The sequence below is a fragment of the Urocampus carinirostris genome, chromosome 13 (assembly GCF_059441175.1).
Source record: "Urocampus carinirostris isolate Australia breed hairy pipefish chromosome 13, RoL_Ucar_1.0, whole genome shotgun sequence".
In the NCBI taxonomy this organism is placed as follows: Eukaryota; Metazoa; Chordata; class Actinopteri; order Syngnathiformes; family Syngnathidae; genus Urocampus; species Urocampus carinirostris.
In genome coordinates, this window is record NC_142361.1 from 21,596,963 (window position 1) to 21,614,216 (window position 17,254).

A 17,254-nucleotide genomic window follows, 5' to 3' on the forward strand; every position below is an offset into this window, starting at 1 on the left:
ATGTTTATAAGGTTTAATATTGCCTAACAAGAGGAAGTGCAATCATTAATAAGGGGATCAATTAGCTGAGTTTGACAGGTATGCTTGGTATTTGTCATGTTGTCATGTTACAAACAGAAAATACCGTACTCTGAAACTCAAGACCGGAGCTTGTAACATTGCATTTGTGCTGCATTGGTTGCTAAGGTGATTCTATTTTAGTCCTATGCTATAAATAATATTGACACATAATTGAATTAATATTCTTTTCCTACCAATGCATGTCACTAGAAAGCAGCCTGGGCATCACATTTGGCTTTAAGCGCTCTCCTGTGACCTACACGTCCTCTGCAGATACTGCAATGCTGCAGTATTCTGCGGCAATTAGAATCCTCTCAGACTGTCGCCCCAGTCTGCTCCTGTGCAAGGCATGTTGAAGTAGTAACCGAAGCTACGGAAATAGGAGGTGGTCTTTTGGGAAAGAATGCATGTTACAGTCAGATAAGGATGACAACGGTAAGCATCAGCTCTGTCCATTCAACTGCCCTAAGGCTGGCCACTGAATTTACAGAATAACCTTTATCAGATGCGAGCGTTCAGACAAAACAAAGGCTAGGGATCACTCTGACATGCTGTTGGTTGCTTGCTCAAAGCTCCAATATTTCAAAGGGAAGAGCCATAAAGTAAAACCATCAGAGTCTACAGACATGCACAGGTGTTGCTCGAGAGAGGGAGAGAGAGAGAGAGTAGTGAGGAGAGAGAAGAAGGAGAGAGGGAGGGTGTGAGAGTAGCAAAGGAGGAGACTTGCCTCACTTGAAAGAGGAATAGGAGCTGGAGCGTGATTCAAAAACAGCTGTCCGACAGACGTCCCAGTCTACAGGAGCGCTGCCCCGAGGCAGACATTCAAGAACAGGCAAAGCGTCCTCAAGACCTGAAACACACAGGAGCCGGCCGGCAGAGTGCAATGAGGATCAACTGAGAAGGTGCGTGAGCCCGAGCATACTTTGAAACCATAGTGTGCTGGTTGCTATGTTACTGCAAAATGTGATTTTTGATATTGTTTCTGCAAATGTTTAAAACGAATTGCTGATTTCAGACCCGGGGATGTTGTAATTGTGGCCTGTGCAGCCTTTTCAGATTCTCTGTGATCAAGGGCTATACAAATAAATGTGACTTGATTTGAAGTATGAAAATGACCACGCCGCGTAAACGCGGGTTCTGGAAGTCAAACACTTGAGCAACATGATAGGCTCCCTCAAAGGGAGTCCAGCTGCACATCAGAGGCCTGAACATCTTCACTGAATTGCAGAGTTGGCTTCTTAATCGCTCCTAGCTAATGTTTGGTGTAGGTCCCGACGGAGCTCTATTAATCGACTGCAGATTTTAATCGGCCCTTCTTTGGGCCTCAGCAGAAAAGAATCGTCCAAAAAATTAATTGTTTTTGGTTCAATGATTCATAAAACTAAGAAATCTGGAGTTATCATGGTTGTGAAACGGTCTTGATTGCTCTTGTTTTTTTAATTTCATTGAAAATTAGCATGTTATAATTGTGATTCTGTTGTCGCAAAACTTCTTTTAAAATTTTTAATGACAATCATTTGGATCAAGGGGGGGGGTCACCAACCTTTTTGAACCTGAGGGCTACTTTTCATTACTAATTGGCCCGAAGTGTTACCAGGTTCATACAGACGCTCCCCTACTTACGAACATTCGACTTGCGTAAAACGGTTGATACAAACATTTTTCCGGGATCTCGAAAAATATGCGGATGTTGCTGTAAGTTAGATTTTGTATTGTGTGCACCTTTTTCCGAGTAGAGGACAGTGCTGTAGTGCTCCTTTCCGCCTTGTCGAAGAAGAAATCTGGTTTCTACTTCCTGGTTCGTATGTAATGTAAACACACTGTACTGTATCTCTAGCGCGCTAAGAACTTTGATGTTTTTATTCTTTAATTTCTCCTGCATGCACTCAATATGGTTCTTGTAAAGTGTAAAGAAGAGACAAGCTGTTTATTTTGAAATGGAAGTGAAATAAGAAAGCTTGATGCGGTTGAGCAAATGGTTGGATCGCTTTTTTTCCCTCCACTTTTTACCAAGGATGAGGAAGTCGCCAAACTCTTCCAAAAGTAAGTTATTTATCTTATGGTCAAGTCAAGTCATGTTTATTTGTATAGCCCTTAATCACAAGGAGTCTCAAAGGGTTTCATAGACCACAGAATGTCAACGCCTAATGTGTGGCTTTGTTTTTCAGTGCTATGCTTTATCATTCAGCCTGCTTTGTAACGTTATAGAGCACATTATTTTATTAAATGTTATTTTTCAGTTTTAAAACAATACAGGTTACTTATACACGCCTTAAACCTACGTATATAATTCGTAAACATACATTCCATAAAACATGTAGCACTTGAGCAACTTACTAACAAGTTCAACTTAGGAACGATTGTCCGGAACCTATCTCGTTCGTAAGTAGGGGAGCATCTGTTATGCATTTCTAAAATTACAACGTATCATGTTATTTTTATGTTATTACCAAATTGTAATTATCAGAACTTCAGTTAAAATAGGCTTAGTCGTACCATCATGACAGTTGGAAATCAAATTTCTTGGAAAATAACAATGACCCATCACTGGCGAACAATTTTCAGAACATGTCTTTGAGCTACTCAGGTGTTCTTAGGGTGCCCGTGGGCAACACGTTGGAGACCCCTTATTTGGAGTTTACAAAGAAATTGAAAATATGACTGTCCTCTTTTTCTTTTATTCAGTATTTATTATCAAAATAATCGTCCAATATTGAGATCCGAGTAGAAAAATATGTATCAAAACGAAAACTAACGAGAAAATAGAAACTGAATAATTGCTTATGAATAACATAAACATACTGGTCAACCTCAGCCACATGCTCTCTTCATTAATGATGTCAATTTCCCGTATTAAGCGATGATAAACCTTACACACACACAACCCGGCACCTATTTACTCGCAGCAGGACAGACTTGTACGTAGAATGAAAACAAAATGTATTTGTGTAAACAAGTTTATTTTATGATATCATATAAACAACAAAATTATTCCAGGACATTTCTTATGTCTTTCCCCACTTGCGGTAAATTCAGTGTCGCTCATCATACTGTACGTAGCAGTGAATTAAAAAATATTCCACACAAAAATTGTTCGACAGCACACGCAATTTTGAAATGATAAAAAAACAGCAACTATCAAATACAGGGAAAACTTAGTAGTTGACAGGTGTGCATTATATTAAAAACACATGTCTTTTCAAAACTGGCTTTAACTAAAATGGCATCGTCTGTTTCCAAAATGAATTCAAACAAATTATTTTCATAGTGAAAATGTGCTTCGTTTTCTTCCCTGCTGACTTTTTGCGGTGATTTAATGAGTAAAACACAATTTTTGACATTTTATGAAAGTTGTACAACTTGTTCAGCACACAACACGCCCTGTCCTCATGTTCTTCATGCGCGCGAAATTCAAACGTTTTTTTTTTTTTAATTTAATTTCAAAGAAAGTCAATTCAATGATTTATATTGTTTTAAAAATATGACTTAATTTATTTTATTCTTGCATCAACTGGGTTAGCACTGTAAAATACACAGTAAATTTAAAAGGGTGGAAAATGACGTCACGGATACCCTAGTGGAGAAAACTATTGATTGCGCATGCGTGCAACAAATTAAGGTTCTGATGGCCGTTAAAGTACAATACAGTGAACTTGTGCCGCTTCGTACGTCACTGCTGAAAGCAGCGATTTCAACCGACGTAAGGCTTTAAATTGTGTTAATTACCTTGTTTCGTTATCTTCTAAGTGTGTGGAAAACTTAAAATATTTTGTCCCTAATTACCTCTTCGAAGTTAGTACGAGCTTAATTACCTCGTTTAAAATGTCGGCCCCCTCACGGCCAGGGCGCTTTAATGCTAAAAAAAACGAACGGTTGTGAATATTACTGAACTACTGGCAATATTCAATCCAGTTTTCCCTTTACACACTTAAAATTGTGATCAAAATGATAATAAAAAAACGACAAGTAAATAATAAATACATAAAAATGTTTCACATAAAAATAACACCATCTAGTAAAAATTACCAAAACTAAAACTACTCGTTTAGAACGTTTAATCAATGATTTAAATTGTTTGTGTAGGTGTTTATACTTACGTGAGCTGGGTAAGTACTGTAAAATGCACAGTAGATATCAAAAAGAAGAGTAACATCGTCCCGTTAATGACGTCACAAACAGCTACTGGTCGCGCATGCGTCGGACCAATCGTGCGGCTAACCTCCAATAAAGTACAGTGAACTTTAGATTCGTATGTCACCGCCAAAAGCGCTATTTCCACTCACGTAAGAGTTTAAATTGTGATAGGTATTAGTATTTTTGTATGTAAAATTTCTAGATAAGTCATGTTTTGTCCAGCTTAATTATCTCGTTTAAGTTATTTCGTTTAAATCGTCGGTTAATCGTGGTCACGGCGCTTTAAAGGGACAGTGTGTATTATTTAGCGCTTAAAACAACTTCATAAAAAACAATATTGATTGGAATAATAAACAAAGATACATCGACTTTCATATAAACGTTTTATCGTATAAGCATTTTTTTTAATTCTTGTTGGTCGAAAATTTTCATTTTATTTCATACAACATAATTTCTGCCATCTTGCTGCTACATGTACCTAAAAACCTCGAAAAAGGCTAGGCAAAAGGTATTAAAATATTGTAGGGTTTGGTCACTTTGAGTTTATAGTATTTATTCTGCAGTGTGTATTCTATGTAGCACTATTCAAATACTCTATACAACACTCTACAGTGGGTATTAGCACGTCACATTGGGTATTTGTATATTGTATTCCTTTTGCTTTATTATTGTATTGTTTTCAGCGAAGGGATGCTGCTGGAAAGGTGAATTTCCCTGCGGGGATGAATAAAGTATCTATCTATCTATCTATCTATCTTGTACCTTTTAGCACTAGTTTTTGGTTGCACACCACAATAAAGCGACAACGAGTGGGTAAATAATGCAAACTGTCCCATTAATACATAGAAAAAAACGTTGGCAAACATTACAGCACTCAGTGGACAATAGTTATTTCTCTTTTACCAATATAACACAAAAAAATATTAATGGGTAAAAGATATATAAATAAAATGTTGCACTTGTCAAATAAGACCATAGAGGAAAAAAATACTATACCTAAGCATATTATTCCAAATTGAACCAATTCCAAAACTGAACAATCACTTCTTAAAATATGCCTAAAACTAACTGATTAATTTCTAAATGGCATGAAAAATCAGTGTCTGATTAGTGTCTTCAAAAACAATGTTTTAGTGGTTGGTTGTGCTTATTTTAATAATAATAATAATAATAATAATTTCCTTGTATTGTCATTCTGTGTAACAATGTACACAGAACGAAATGTCGATTGCACCTGACCCGTTGTAGCGAGCCGATGCAGCCGCAGCCAACAGGGGCGCCGCCGACCACTTTTTAAGTCTTAGGAATGACTCGGCCGGGGCGCGAACCACCGACCTCCCAGTCTCAAAGCGGGCGCCTTACCATCTAGGCTACTGAGCTGGTAACCCTATCGTTGTTTTAGAAAACCTGGTAATACCAGAATAATATTTCAATAACACATTCATTTTAAAGGCCTTCGCGCTAATCAGTCACAAAACATTGGTGACCACTGCTCAACCAGAACAAAGATATATTTTGAAACTAGTATCTAGGAGGTGGTATACTGTATATACTTATTTTACATGTTTTACATGCTTTTCCTTGGTTTCTTTCTCATCAAAAACAAGGATAATATTGACAAGATGCGGGTGGGAACAAGATAGACGGAACAGACACTCCACCCTGTTATTCTGTAAGCCACCAGTCCCCTCTGAAGGAAAGCCTCTGTCTCTAATTGAGTCTCTTTATGAAACAATCACTTCAGACTATTCCAGGGCTACTATTTTCACTCGAACTTGAAGGCCCTCTTTCAACTTTTAAAGGCATGAAAGCAAAGGCAGTAATTTAAGACGGTCTTTTTATATGCCAATAATTAACCATAACTATCAGATCTATTTTTAAGGAGACAAAAAGAACTATTACCAAATTAATCCCATATTTTAGAGAGCTATTTAGTGGGTGCATAACTTCTTCTTCTTTGTGTTTAATGGGGAAGTCGCATGCAGGTCACATTTTGAACAGCTGCTCCGCATATAGGACGTTGTGCCACCAGAAATATGAAATGTTGTCATAAGGGTTGCACCACTAATAATATACTGACCCATTTGTATTGCACGTGACTCGCCCCCGGATGCCCGCACGAATCACGAGTCACACGTTGAGCACTAGATGCCAAACTCTTTCGACACCTCGCTCCTAATGTCGCCCCTGCGCTAATAACTAAACTAAGTCCCAAAGCGCAAACTGACGAAGCAAAGCTCTGTATCTAAAGAGGCTGGAGCAATTCCAGATCACTCCGTGCCCACACAGATAGCCGTTGTTGACCCAATGACACTCGGGTTTATCGTGCCGGATGAATTCTCCGACAAGTATATTTAGGGAGGGTTGCCATAAGATTCCAACTTCACCCAAGGGTATAAAGGAGAACCATGACCGCATTCTGTTTTAACAGCAGCGCTTGGCTCTGAGAGGTCGACACGTGCAACATGTTTAAACAAGTACCAACAATGTAGCACATTAGTATATGAATAACCCAAATTGGATGACAAATGGACTAACTCAATTTTTGGATTAGCCTCATTCTTTCTGGGTTGTTTTCTTCCTAACAACCCAATACACTGTGTAGAGATCAAGTGTCAGTATCAATGCAGATACAAGCCTTTTTAAAGGAAGGGTGTCTCGTTTGAGGTGTCCTTAAAAAGTTAAAAGTATAACATTTTCCCTATTAGGTGCTGTATTTTTTAACAATGCCTAAATTAGCAAATTAAAGAGCCCTTAAGTTTTTTTTCCACCGACCCTATGTGCTTTTTTCTCACTTTTAGCAAAACTGTTGGGTGCCGAACATCATTGGGCAGATGGAATAGGGAGGTGGGGTATGGGTGGAGAGTGACTTCATGCGGTCTGTGCAGCCCTTTGAGACTATTTGTGATAAAGGGCTATACAAATAAACATAACTTAACTTAACTTAACTCATGCTTGTCCCTGTGTTTTTTGTTTTGTTTGTTTCTATTTGTTTCAAGTACAGAACAAAGGCCAACCCAAGCCCTAAGAAATATGACAGAAGGGTTTATTTATTATCTGTTTAAGAAATGCACGTACTTGCATGCACATCATAAGGAGCTTGGCTGGCTGCAATAATGAAACAAGCATATTTTCATTTCAGATTGATAACAATTGCTTCATAGATGGAAGTCCTTTTTTAATTGCTAATGGTATCAGTATGTATGACTACTCAAGTTTTGTGCATTTGTTTCAGTGTGAAAAATTGTGTTATTGAACATTCAGGTCAGGTCATAGTCATGTTTATTTGTATAGCCCTTAATCACAAAGAGTCTCAAAGGGCTGTTTGCTGTGAACTGTAATGTCATTCAGATTCAGATATACTTTTATTGTCATTCTAGTACACGTATATACAAAACGAAATGTCGATACATCTGACCCGCACAGTTTCCTTGAATGTACAGATATAGATAAAATGTATTTAAAGGGGAACTCAACACTTTCAAAATGGTAAATCCCATTACACAGCATATGAGGCTAGCTTTGAAACAGACAGCAATTGCATTTAAACATTTTTTATGTCTGATAAAATAATGTCCTAGAGAAAAAAATGTTCCAGAGAATTACATACAGTCATATCAGTTCGAACCAGGGGTTGAGGCGAGTACCAAGGACAGGGTTGAACTTGACATTTCAACAAAAAAGAGACAATAAATGATTGTTCCTAATATTTTTTGTTTGCACAAATAAACAGACTATAGATGGTGATACAGCACCAATTTCTCTGCTCAAACAGTGTAAAGTTATTTTTTGTAAAAATAGATGCATTGACAAAATGACAACATTTTTATTTTTTGTTCACATCGAAGACAAGTCATTGGAAACAAGGGCTAATATTTTCCAAGGTTTTCTAAAAAGTGCTGAAGCTAGTAATGAAACAATGCTTTCTAAAACAATGCAGCCAAAAGGCAAGTTTGTTACAGGCACATTATGTCAAACCTATCATTTTGGGGTGGTTCGAGAGAGTAACCATGTTATTTTGGGTTTACAATAATCGGGTAGCCCTCGTTTATTGCAAGAGTTATGTTCCAAAAAGGACCCAGAATAGGCAAAACCATAAATGTAGAAGCCTTTATTATTTTTACAATTATTATACAATAAGATATTCGATTATACAGTGAAACCAAAGAATGCACGCTTTTTACGAATAACCACTGTACCGTCAAATAATGATTTTAATCCTCAAAGTGAACCGGAAGCAGAGAAACTGTCAGAATGCAGAACACAATGCAATATAGTGAAGTAGAAAGATCCTGAAAATGTAAACTTATTATAGTTAGTGTTCAGTGTATTGCAATATTTTTAGCTGTGACAGCACAATACTTTGGTTGTTTAATAATGAATATTCACTTATTATTTCAACTAAATGGGGCGTTTCAGAGGTAGGGGTGGTTTTGTATAAAATGATCCATTGTTTTGGCCTTTCTTTTGTATTCAAGTTAAACATTTCCACCTGGCTTTGTAATTTTTTCAGAGTACTCTGAAAACGGGAGATTAATTTGAACTCCAAATTGTTTTGATAACCTTTTACTAGGGCAGTTATTGTTCAGCCTGACCTCTCCTCCTAGCATTTCTTTGATTCCTGAGATTCCCCGACTGTGTGAATCATCTGCAGTAAGCTCATTTTAGCCTCACCACACCTTACGCAGGTGTTTTTTGCCTTGGTGACAGTAGCCAAATGTGTGCTTGTTTTCCAAATAATTGGCAGTTGGCTTGTGGAATTCCTCTCATGTTTTCCACAATAGCCAAAATGAACAACCAGCAGGATAGCTGATGAAGGTCATAGCCTCAGGCTTTCACCACGCCAGCTGACTTTTTACAAGCCACGAATGTTGACCCAGGCTTGGGTGCACAAAGGATGACCACCCTATGAGAGAACCAAGGAAGGGCTAACATTTTTTACCATTTAATTTGGTTAACCTGATAATAGTCAAGGACTATTTAAATATAAGGTTGATTTTGTGCTATCGCTTTCATTCTTTCCGAGTCAGAATTTGTGTTCAACATTTGTGAGGGTCAGAAGTCACTGCCTTTGCAAGAGAAGGCCTGGCTCTACTTAATGGTCGAGTTCCCTCCACAGCTGTTTGGTGGGGTTGAGGTCAGGGTTCTTTGCAGGGGTAATTGAGTTTGATAGCTAACAGTGACTTTTTATGGCAGGGGCGTAGCAGCATGCTTGGAGCATGCACACAGTTAGCCCACAGAAATCTGTTTTTAGGTCTTAGCAATTGTTACGCTTCCTGCTGGATGTGAGCCGTCAAAGTTATAAAGATACAGGTAGCAGATCATTCCCCTTTAGTTTGAATTAATGATGCTCTGATTTATAAATCAAAGATAAGGTATTCTATACAATTAAGATGTAAACTAAATGAGGAGGATCAATTTAATAAGGATCTGGTCCTCAATGAAGGAAGAGTATCCAAAGCAATGGTTACAGGTGTACATTGGCCTTACAATTCAGAGGTCATAAAACACATCTTGATTCTTCTACAATGGTCTCTGCATGTTTTATTTGCCAACGTATGCTAATTTTCCCGTGTACTCTGATATACTTTCACATCGACTTTTCAAAAACATGTGTGGACTTACTGAAAAACTCTCGTCTATAGTTTTGTATTTAAGTGTTAATAGTTTTCCTTCTATGTCCTCTGGGTTTGGGGGTGTATCCTGGTTTTGGCTAAACTCAGCTGTTTTTGGCTTCTGTGACCTCACAAGTTTAGATGAAGAATAGAAAAATAATGGGGATAAAAAAGGGCTGATCAAAAAGTAACGGAACTTTTACAGAAATGCGTGATAGCCTCTGCCTGAACAATGTAAACGGCTATACCTAAAAGACCGATACATTAAAAAAGTTTTTTGAAACAATATACTGAGTCAAAGAAAAGATTACAGTTTTTAAAAGTTTTGTGACAAGCGTAGAAGAAGCTTATCTAATGGAGCTTCTGTAATACTTACCAAGGTCCGTTGTGACTTAATAATGATCAAAATCGCAAATTGTAAATATTTCTGGTTGCAAATATTCTAAATGTTGAGTATTTAACATTGATATCTCAAACCATTTAGATAATTTTAGTGGTAAACTATTTCTCTCAACATACCTCAGACCACAGAATAATTCTATAGGATAATTATATGCAAGAAAATAATCTGCAACTTGTGGTTGGTGACAGTTAAGGGACAGAATTAAGACAAATGGAGACCAATTAACCTTATCAGATAATGAGAAACAGAACAGAATGTGTCTGAGAATAAGAATTTAAACCCTGAAGGGAAGGGAACAACGAGAGTTACAGCTCAGACTCACGTTTTCATTTAACACAGTCACTGTCCCTCCCTCATTTTTTGTGTAAACACTTTACCTCTCACGTGGCAAACATTCAAAACTGCTATCAGTCATACGTTAAGTCAGGCATGTCACACAAGCATTGGGGAGTGGTGATGTATACTCTGCAGTTTTTGAAATGGGTATCGCATCGTAAAGAACCGAGTGAAAACAACAAATTGTGTTCCCTGTACAGTAGATTATCGGCACACTTTTAAAAGCACTTGTAGAAACACTGGAATCCATGTTAAAGTCGCTTTGGAATCCCTAGCGAGGTCTCGCTGGCTCCGCAGTAAAGTGTATGCTGAATAAACATAGCCTGCCAAAAGTGCCTTTGATAAGCTTGATGCAGTGTGTCTGTGGCGTGCGATGAAGCAGGAATGCGGATTCTTCTTTTTTTCATTACCTTGTGTTTCTTTTTTGTTGAACTCAACTTCGGTGATGTACAGTCAGATGGTCACAGCCGACAGAGCTCATAAGTAAATGTCTATAAATGGGCAAGCTCTCGCTATTGCCACTCATCTCATGCACACAAAGCGAGTGAGAGATGGTTTTGTTTTAACAACGTCACGCACTCTGTCGGTCAAAGCAAAGTGCCTTTGCCCTTTTTACAGACTTGATATTCTACACTAATCTTGTGGTATCACTCCCTGATTTGTTTGTATTGGAACAGATTCAGCAAAGGCAGAACGTAATTACTGCATTTTCCGCACTATAAGGCACACCAGATTATGAGGCACATGAAATTACATAGAACAGTAAGACAAGGGGTGCAAAAAATACATTTAAATTAAAATAATTTATTTCATTGTTCATAGATTAACATTATGACATCTGTTTTCACCACTTAGATTATTTTTAGCAACAACCAATTAACACGCTAACCACAAGAGGGCACTTGAAGACCACTATATTAAAACTGCAATAATGAATTGATAACATTGATTGATTTCAATTGATTATTAAACCGTTGACAATTTATTTCATCACCGATTTGTAATGTCGCGCAACTTATCAGCCACTAAGCAAACATACAAATAAGAATGCATTCAATTGCGTTGTGACATTGAGAATTGTATTAACACTTTGGTCTGGCAGAGGGCACCCTGAAACTGTTTTATATATGAAAAAAGTAATTAATATATATATATATGTATGTATACATATTTATACATTCTTTTTTTTTAAATCCTTTTTTATTGAACATGTTATCAAAATATAGAAAATTCACATGTAACAGTCACACACTAGGAAGGGAGCAGAAAGTGCTGCAGTAATACAGAAGAAATTTGGAAAATAAATTAATCAAATGTAAAAAGTAAAAAGAAAAATAATAATGATGACATGTTTAACGCAACACAAAGGGCAGATAACCCCCCCCCAAAAAAAACAAATCCCTCGACAACATTTTAAAAAGTAGGCTTACATTTTTGAGATTTTTTTGTGCAAGATTTTTGCTACACATGAAGTGAAATGTATTGCTCTTACTTTTATTTCATTTTTATGTTTTACATATTTGCAGGTGTATAGCTTACGTTTGTATGTATTTTTGTATATTTTTCAAATACATGGATTTTTTGTTGTTTTATATTATAGGATACATTGTTTCTGTCCAAACATTAGATATTTGAATAAAGAGGAGGACATTAAGAACGTGTTTTTTTAGAAATACAATTAATGGATTATTCCAAAAAGTAATCAAAGCATTCATCAATTACTAAAATAATCCTTAGTTGCAGCCCTCATAATAACCTGTCAGGACCAGAACGGAGACAGGACCCACTTGTGTTGCGTTTCTCACAAGTTTTATGGGAAGAAAGACAAAGGGCTGCGCCCACGGTCCGATGATTGCTGGACGCGGGAAGCAGGTCACTCGAATACTCGGATTGTGCTCCAAACGCGGAAGTGGATCTTCCGTTGTGAGCGATGGCGGCGTCGGGGACGGAAAAACAGGAGAGCAAAAACTTGGTCGGAATCAGTAGCGAGTCGTAACCCAGAAAAGGAGAGAAGACGTGGTTGGGGACAAAAAGATGTCGTTTCTCAAAGGCAGAACAGTTACTACATACAGTGCCATCCAATTGTATCCATTCATTTCCGTAACTACCATATTTTTCGGATAATAAGGGCACACTTTTAAATTCGGTTGTTTCAGGTGCGCCCGGATGAATATGTTATAAACTTCATCAGATTTAGTACCCAAAGATAATGTTTACTCATTCAGATGACGTTTGTGCTTTTTCATTTAGCCTCTATTAAAGCTTAATTACTTCACAAATCTGCATCACCTCCTTCCTTCAAATCCACTTGCCCTTATTATACGGCTCTCCCCGATTCCCTTAAACCCTTTAGCCTTTTTTTCCCCCCTCAGCTCATCTATTTTGTGCGTGCCTTCGCAGTAGCCCTTTCTCCTTTGCCGGGTGCCCTCACTGATCCTATTAATGTCCCCCTTTTTGCCAGCCCTTTCCCAATCTGAGTGCCAGCTGTTGTACATTAGCACATCCATAACGGTGCAGACCAAAGGAGGCTCACGTTAAAGGAGCTCATCCTCATCTGCTTTATGGCCTTTTAAGATCAGACGATTCAAGTTGTGCATTGAAATGTTTATTCTTTCTTTCAGGATGCAGAGTGTAGTTTTAGGGGGGACTGTCGTGTCATTAGTCGTCTACCTTTACACCTCATGACTTCAAAACACTGGTTTTAGTGATCTACCTCTTGTGAATGATTTTTGCCTGTGGATATTGATACATAATTACACGATCAATTCCAAGATATTCAATTTCATTTGCGGCTTAAAGGGACACTCTGTACTATTTGAGCACTCGATGTCGCTTTATTGTGAAGTTTTGCCGAATATGAGTGCTGCAAATCACAAACAAGAATACAAACTGATGAGACTTAAAATGACAAAACTGCACCTTTTTTTTTTAGCCCAGCCGTTCACTAAGTTTTGAGTTTCTCAGGATTCCCTTAGCAACAAGATGGCACACAGTCAAAAATGCATGTTTCATGAATTTTGGTTTATTATTCAAATAAATATTGTTTTTTTTCTTTTTTTAGGAATGATTGTTTTATTTTTTACCCCTAGGAGGCGTTAAAATATACACAATGTCGCCTTACTATGATGGTGTTTACTTCAGCAGTTTAAAGTAATAATGTGACCCAAACATAACCTTATTCTTACAAAAATTAAACAATACTAAAAATCTAGTTTAAAAAAAGTGAGAGTAAAATTAAGTATATTTTACCACTAGGAGGTGCTAAATTATACACAAGTGCCTCATTATGATGGTGTTTTTTTCCTTAACAATGACCCAATAACATTAAACGCTGCTAAAAATATTGTCAAGAACATGAACAGGATCAGGACCCAATCGCATGACGTTCTCACACAAGCCTTTTATTTTACGGGAAATAGGGAGTCATGCATGTTAGGCAGCCGGTCTGGCGTGGAAAGACAGGAAGCCAGAGACTGACGAGATCGATTCCAATTGCCCGAGTTGATATCGGACAGATGGGGTCGATACTGGACAGGACAGGACAGACAGAATAGATAATGAATCAGGTTATCGAAAATAAACAGGAGAAACTAGACGGGAACGAAAACTTGAGAAAATACTAAACAGGACAAAACTAGACGGAAATAAAACTGGAAACCGGAATTAAACAGGACAAAATAAACGGTAACAATACGGGGCAGGAAATACTAACAGGCAAACAGGACCGAGTCGAAACCCACGTCTTGCCGAGCAGAAGTTCGTTGACGGGCTGACAAGGGAAGTGTGACAGCGCTGAGCTTAAAATAGATAGAAAGCCAATCTGTTAACGAGCCGCAACTGGCGCCACACGGGCAGGGCGAATTGGGCACCATGGCAACCGTGACAAATATAGTTTAAAGATGAGGGGAAAATCAATCATTGTATAAAATAACTGTTATAGAATTGTTCTTTTCACCTTACAATTTTTTTAAGAACTATTTTAGTAAAATTAAATCTAAACGTACCTACAAATCTTCTGCACTTGTGTCATGTCAACTACGTTTGTTAATTTAAAGGGACTTTTTCCATAATTGATAAGAAAGGTCAAAACAGTATTATCAGTTCTGAATTGATTTCTCATTGCTATAATGTATGATTTATGTATTGGTTTCTTAATTTGAGGTTAAGTCAGTGAAAAAGAAGAGGAGCATATACATATAATTAATATCACCATTACATGTCTTTCCAAGGAGCTTATTCCCCCTCTGCATGTAAAATGAATATCTTTTACAATGTTGAATTACATTTTACAATATCTTGTATTTTATTTTATTTTAAATCAAAATACTAATTGTATCCATGTTCCCTTGCATTTTAGATTCTCATCTCATTTTAGATAATGTCAAGCACTCTGCCACCATTGTCGATCTTTCAAATGTGCGCTATAAACAATATAAAGTTGGCTTTATGTACAGTACTTATATACAGTAGATGTACACATTTATATATAAATCAGCCATAAAAAATATGTCCTCATTAGTTGTCTGGTTTTCTTTGATTTCAGACAACAGTGGAGCCCCATCCCCAGTAGCAGCCAGAACCCGGACCCTGCATGGACAGCATAATACAGAGAATGTAACTCAGCATTATCCCTGGGGACCTATAATCTTCAAATCGTAGAACTACCTGTACTACAACACTACTCTCATTGTTACAGCCATGCCAGCAAAAGCACCAATTTACCTGAAACCGGTCAACAGTAAGAGGGGGAAAAAATGTCGCCTGCGCGATATTTTGTCACCAGACCTGATCAGTCCGCCGTTAGGTGATTTTCGGCATACGATTCACATCGGCAGAGGTGGAGAGAGGGATGCCTTTGGTGACATGTCATTCCTCCAAGGAAAGTTTGAGTTATTACCTGGGAAGGGAAATTCCCAACCTCAGTACGGTGCTCAAAGTGAGTTCCTGCGAGCAAACAGTACAGGCGACGCCTCCTTTGCGGAGACACCTTCACCTGTTCTCAAGAATGCAATCTCCCTCCCAACCATTGGTGGGTGTCAAGCACTTACTCTACCAATGATCTCCTCGACTGCGTTCTCAATAACCCAACAGCAGCCAGGGGACGTCAAGGGCCCTACATCCCAAGTAAAACCAGACAGTATTGAGGATGTCGAGATCCTGGAAATGGATGCTTTGCTGCATTCGATGGACAACTTTAGCAGCAAGCCCTCCCCTCCCTTCAGAGACATCCAGTCAAAGCCTGACGTCCTTTTGGATCTCCTGGAGAAAATGAAGAAGCCCAAGTCCAAATCTGTGATCAACACCAACATAGCAAACAAAAAAGAGAGCAGGATTGATAAGCAACCACCTTATTACATCAACGGTAACACCAACAATAGCTACAAAGCTAATGGAAGCCTTCACAGCAACGCAAGCAGCGACAGCTATGAAAGTTATGCAAAAGAGGATTACAAAAGCAACATTTACGACGAAATCAGTAGTGTCACTGACAAGAACGACGTTTTGGGACCTTTTCACAAAAACATTCAGGAGTTCTCCAAGTGCAGCGGAGAGTCCGTAGACAGAGACAGTGGGGTGGAGGAAGGCCGCATCAGTGATTTGGACTTTGAGTTTTCCAAAGAGAGGAGCACATCACAGGAGTCCCTCACCCGAATCACCGGGTCAATGCTCTCCCTTGAACTTGATCTGGGCCCATCCATCCTGGATGATGTGCTCAACATCATGGATCAACCCGCGGTGAAAAGCAGGCCTTGAGATATTCCGAGGCAGTTGAAGGAGAAAGGGAATGTTTAAATGATCAAATTGTAGCTGGGAGGAAACAAAGGATTACGGGATGTGAGTTATGTGAGACAGAGCTGCCTATGTTTTCGTTACCAAAACATATAACTATTTTGGCTTCTATGGAGTGTTTCTTTTCATTGGCCATGCAGGCATGTTCATATGCATGAAATACTGAGTTACAGTATTGTGCCTTTATTCTTCATCCATTTAGTGGACTGCTTTTCCTCACCCGGGTCACGGGTGTGCTGGATCTTATCCCTACTGACTTTGGGCAAGAGGACTTTATAAATATACTTGTTTTTCCTTTTTCCAGATTTGAGTGTCAAACACTGTTTGGGTTTTGTGGGTTTAACAAAGCACTCTTTGATTTTGTCTCTTTATTGACCTGCCTTTTTTATGACGAGTATTATGCATTTTGTGTTTTGGAATTGTAACAAAAATAAAATTGTGTTTTTCCGAGTTTGACCACATTATTATTTGGAATGCTAGAATGTACCACAATTACTAATTCACATTGGAAAAACAAAAAACACCGGGAAAGGAAATTAGAAACATACCGTGTTACGAAAGACGGAGAGATTGACGGAAAGACAGAACGGATTTATTTTCGAACTTCTCACATTCCTTAAATTCTGCCTTCTTACTCTGCAGTGGGAGCACCCGGTGGGTCTTCAGCCCGGCGCCTGCCCCATTTGTTTGCGTGTGGAGGGGACATGCAGAGGAGGGGTCTTTGACATTCTCTGAATTCCAGCCGTGCTGCACAAGTGTCCTAGACCAGGCATAAATCAGCTGTTTCCAGAGAGTTAGGGATTGCCTGGGGATAGTCACACTATCCATCAGTCAAAATGTACAACCATAGGGTAGTAAATGACACAAATACAGCCTAAAAAAACCTGGGTTTATTGCTTAGCCGACAGATACCTCG

The 17,254-nt window shown here is 38.3% G+C and overlaps 2 protein-coding genes across 8 annotated transcripts in view; one reads left to right on the forward strand and one right to left on the reverse strand.

The window, feature by feature from the left end:
* The window catches only part of rmdn2 (regulator of microtubule dynamics 2), a 56,822-nt gene extending 52,583 nt beyond the window's left edge, over window positions 1-4,239 (reverse strand). For 2 of the 4 annotated variants that reach the window (XM_088350939.1, XM_088350941.1), the window contains exons 1-2: window positions 4,158-4,239; window positions 793-910 (exon numbers count right to left, since the gene is read on the reverse strand). The gene's annotated coding sequence lies outside the window, so the exon portion shown is untranslated. Of the gene's footprint in view, window positions 1-787; window positions 911-4,157 lie in introns of all 4 variants that reach the window. The other 2 variants (XM_088350943.1, XM_088350937.1) reach the window with 1 other exon arrangement.
* Window positions 390-16,788, forward strand: cdc42ep3 (CDC42 effector protein (Rho GTPase binding) 3). 4 transcript variants are annotated; one of them, XM_088350947.1, is made up of 3 exons: window positions 390-962; window positions 15,092-15,162; window positions 15,245-16,788. In XM_088350947.1, the coding sequence occupies exon 3, from the start codon at window positions 15,247-15,249 to the stop codon at window positions 16,300-16,302; it is 1,056 nt and encodes a 351-aa protein (XP_088207073.1). In that variant the 5' UTR covers window positions 390-962; window positions 15,092-15,162; window positions 15,245-15,246; the 3' UTR covers window positions 16,303-16,788. The 4 variants fall into 4 exon arrangements, with proteins under 4 accessions (XP_088207073.1, XP_088207071.1, XP_088207074.1 ...); XM_088350948.1 differs by lacking the exon at window positions 390-962 and adding an exon at window positions 3,664-3,760; XM_088350945.1 differs by having other exon boundaries at window positions 391-962; window positions 15,092-16,788.
* Window positions 16,789-17,254: the final 466 nt, after the last annotated feature.

Coding starts and splice junctions, on each gene's coding strand:
- cdc42ep3 (XM_088350947.1), top strand. CDS start 15,247: ATGCCAGCAAAAGCACCAATTTACCTGAAACCGGTCAACAGTAAGAGG.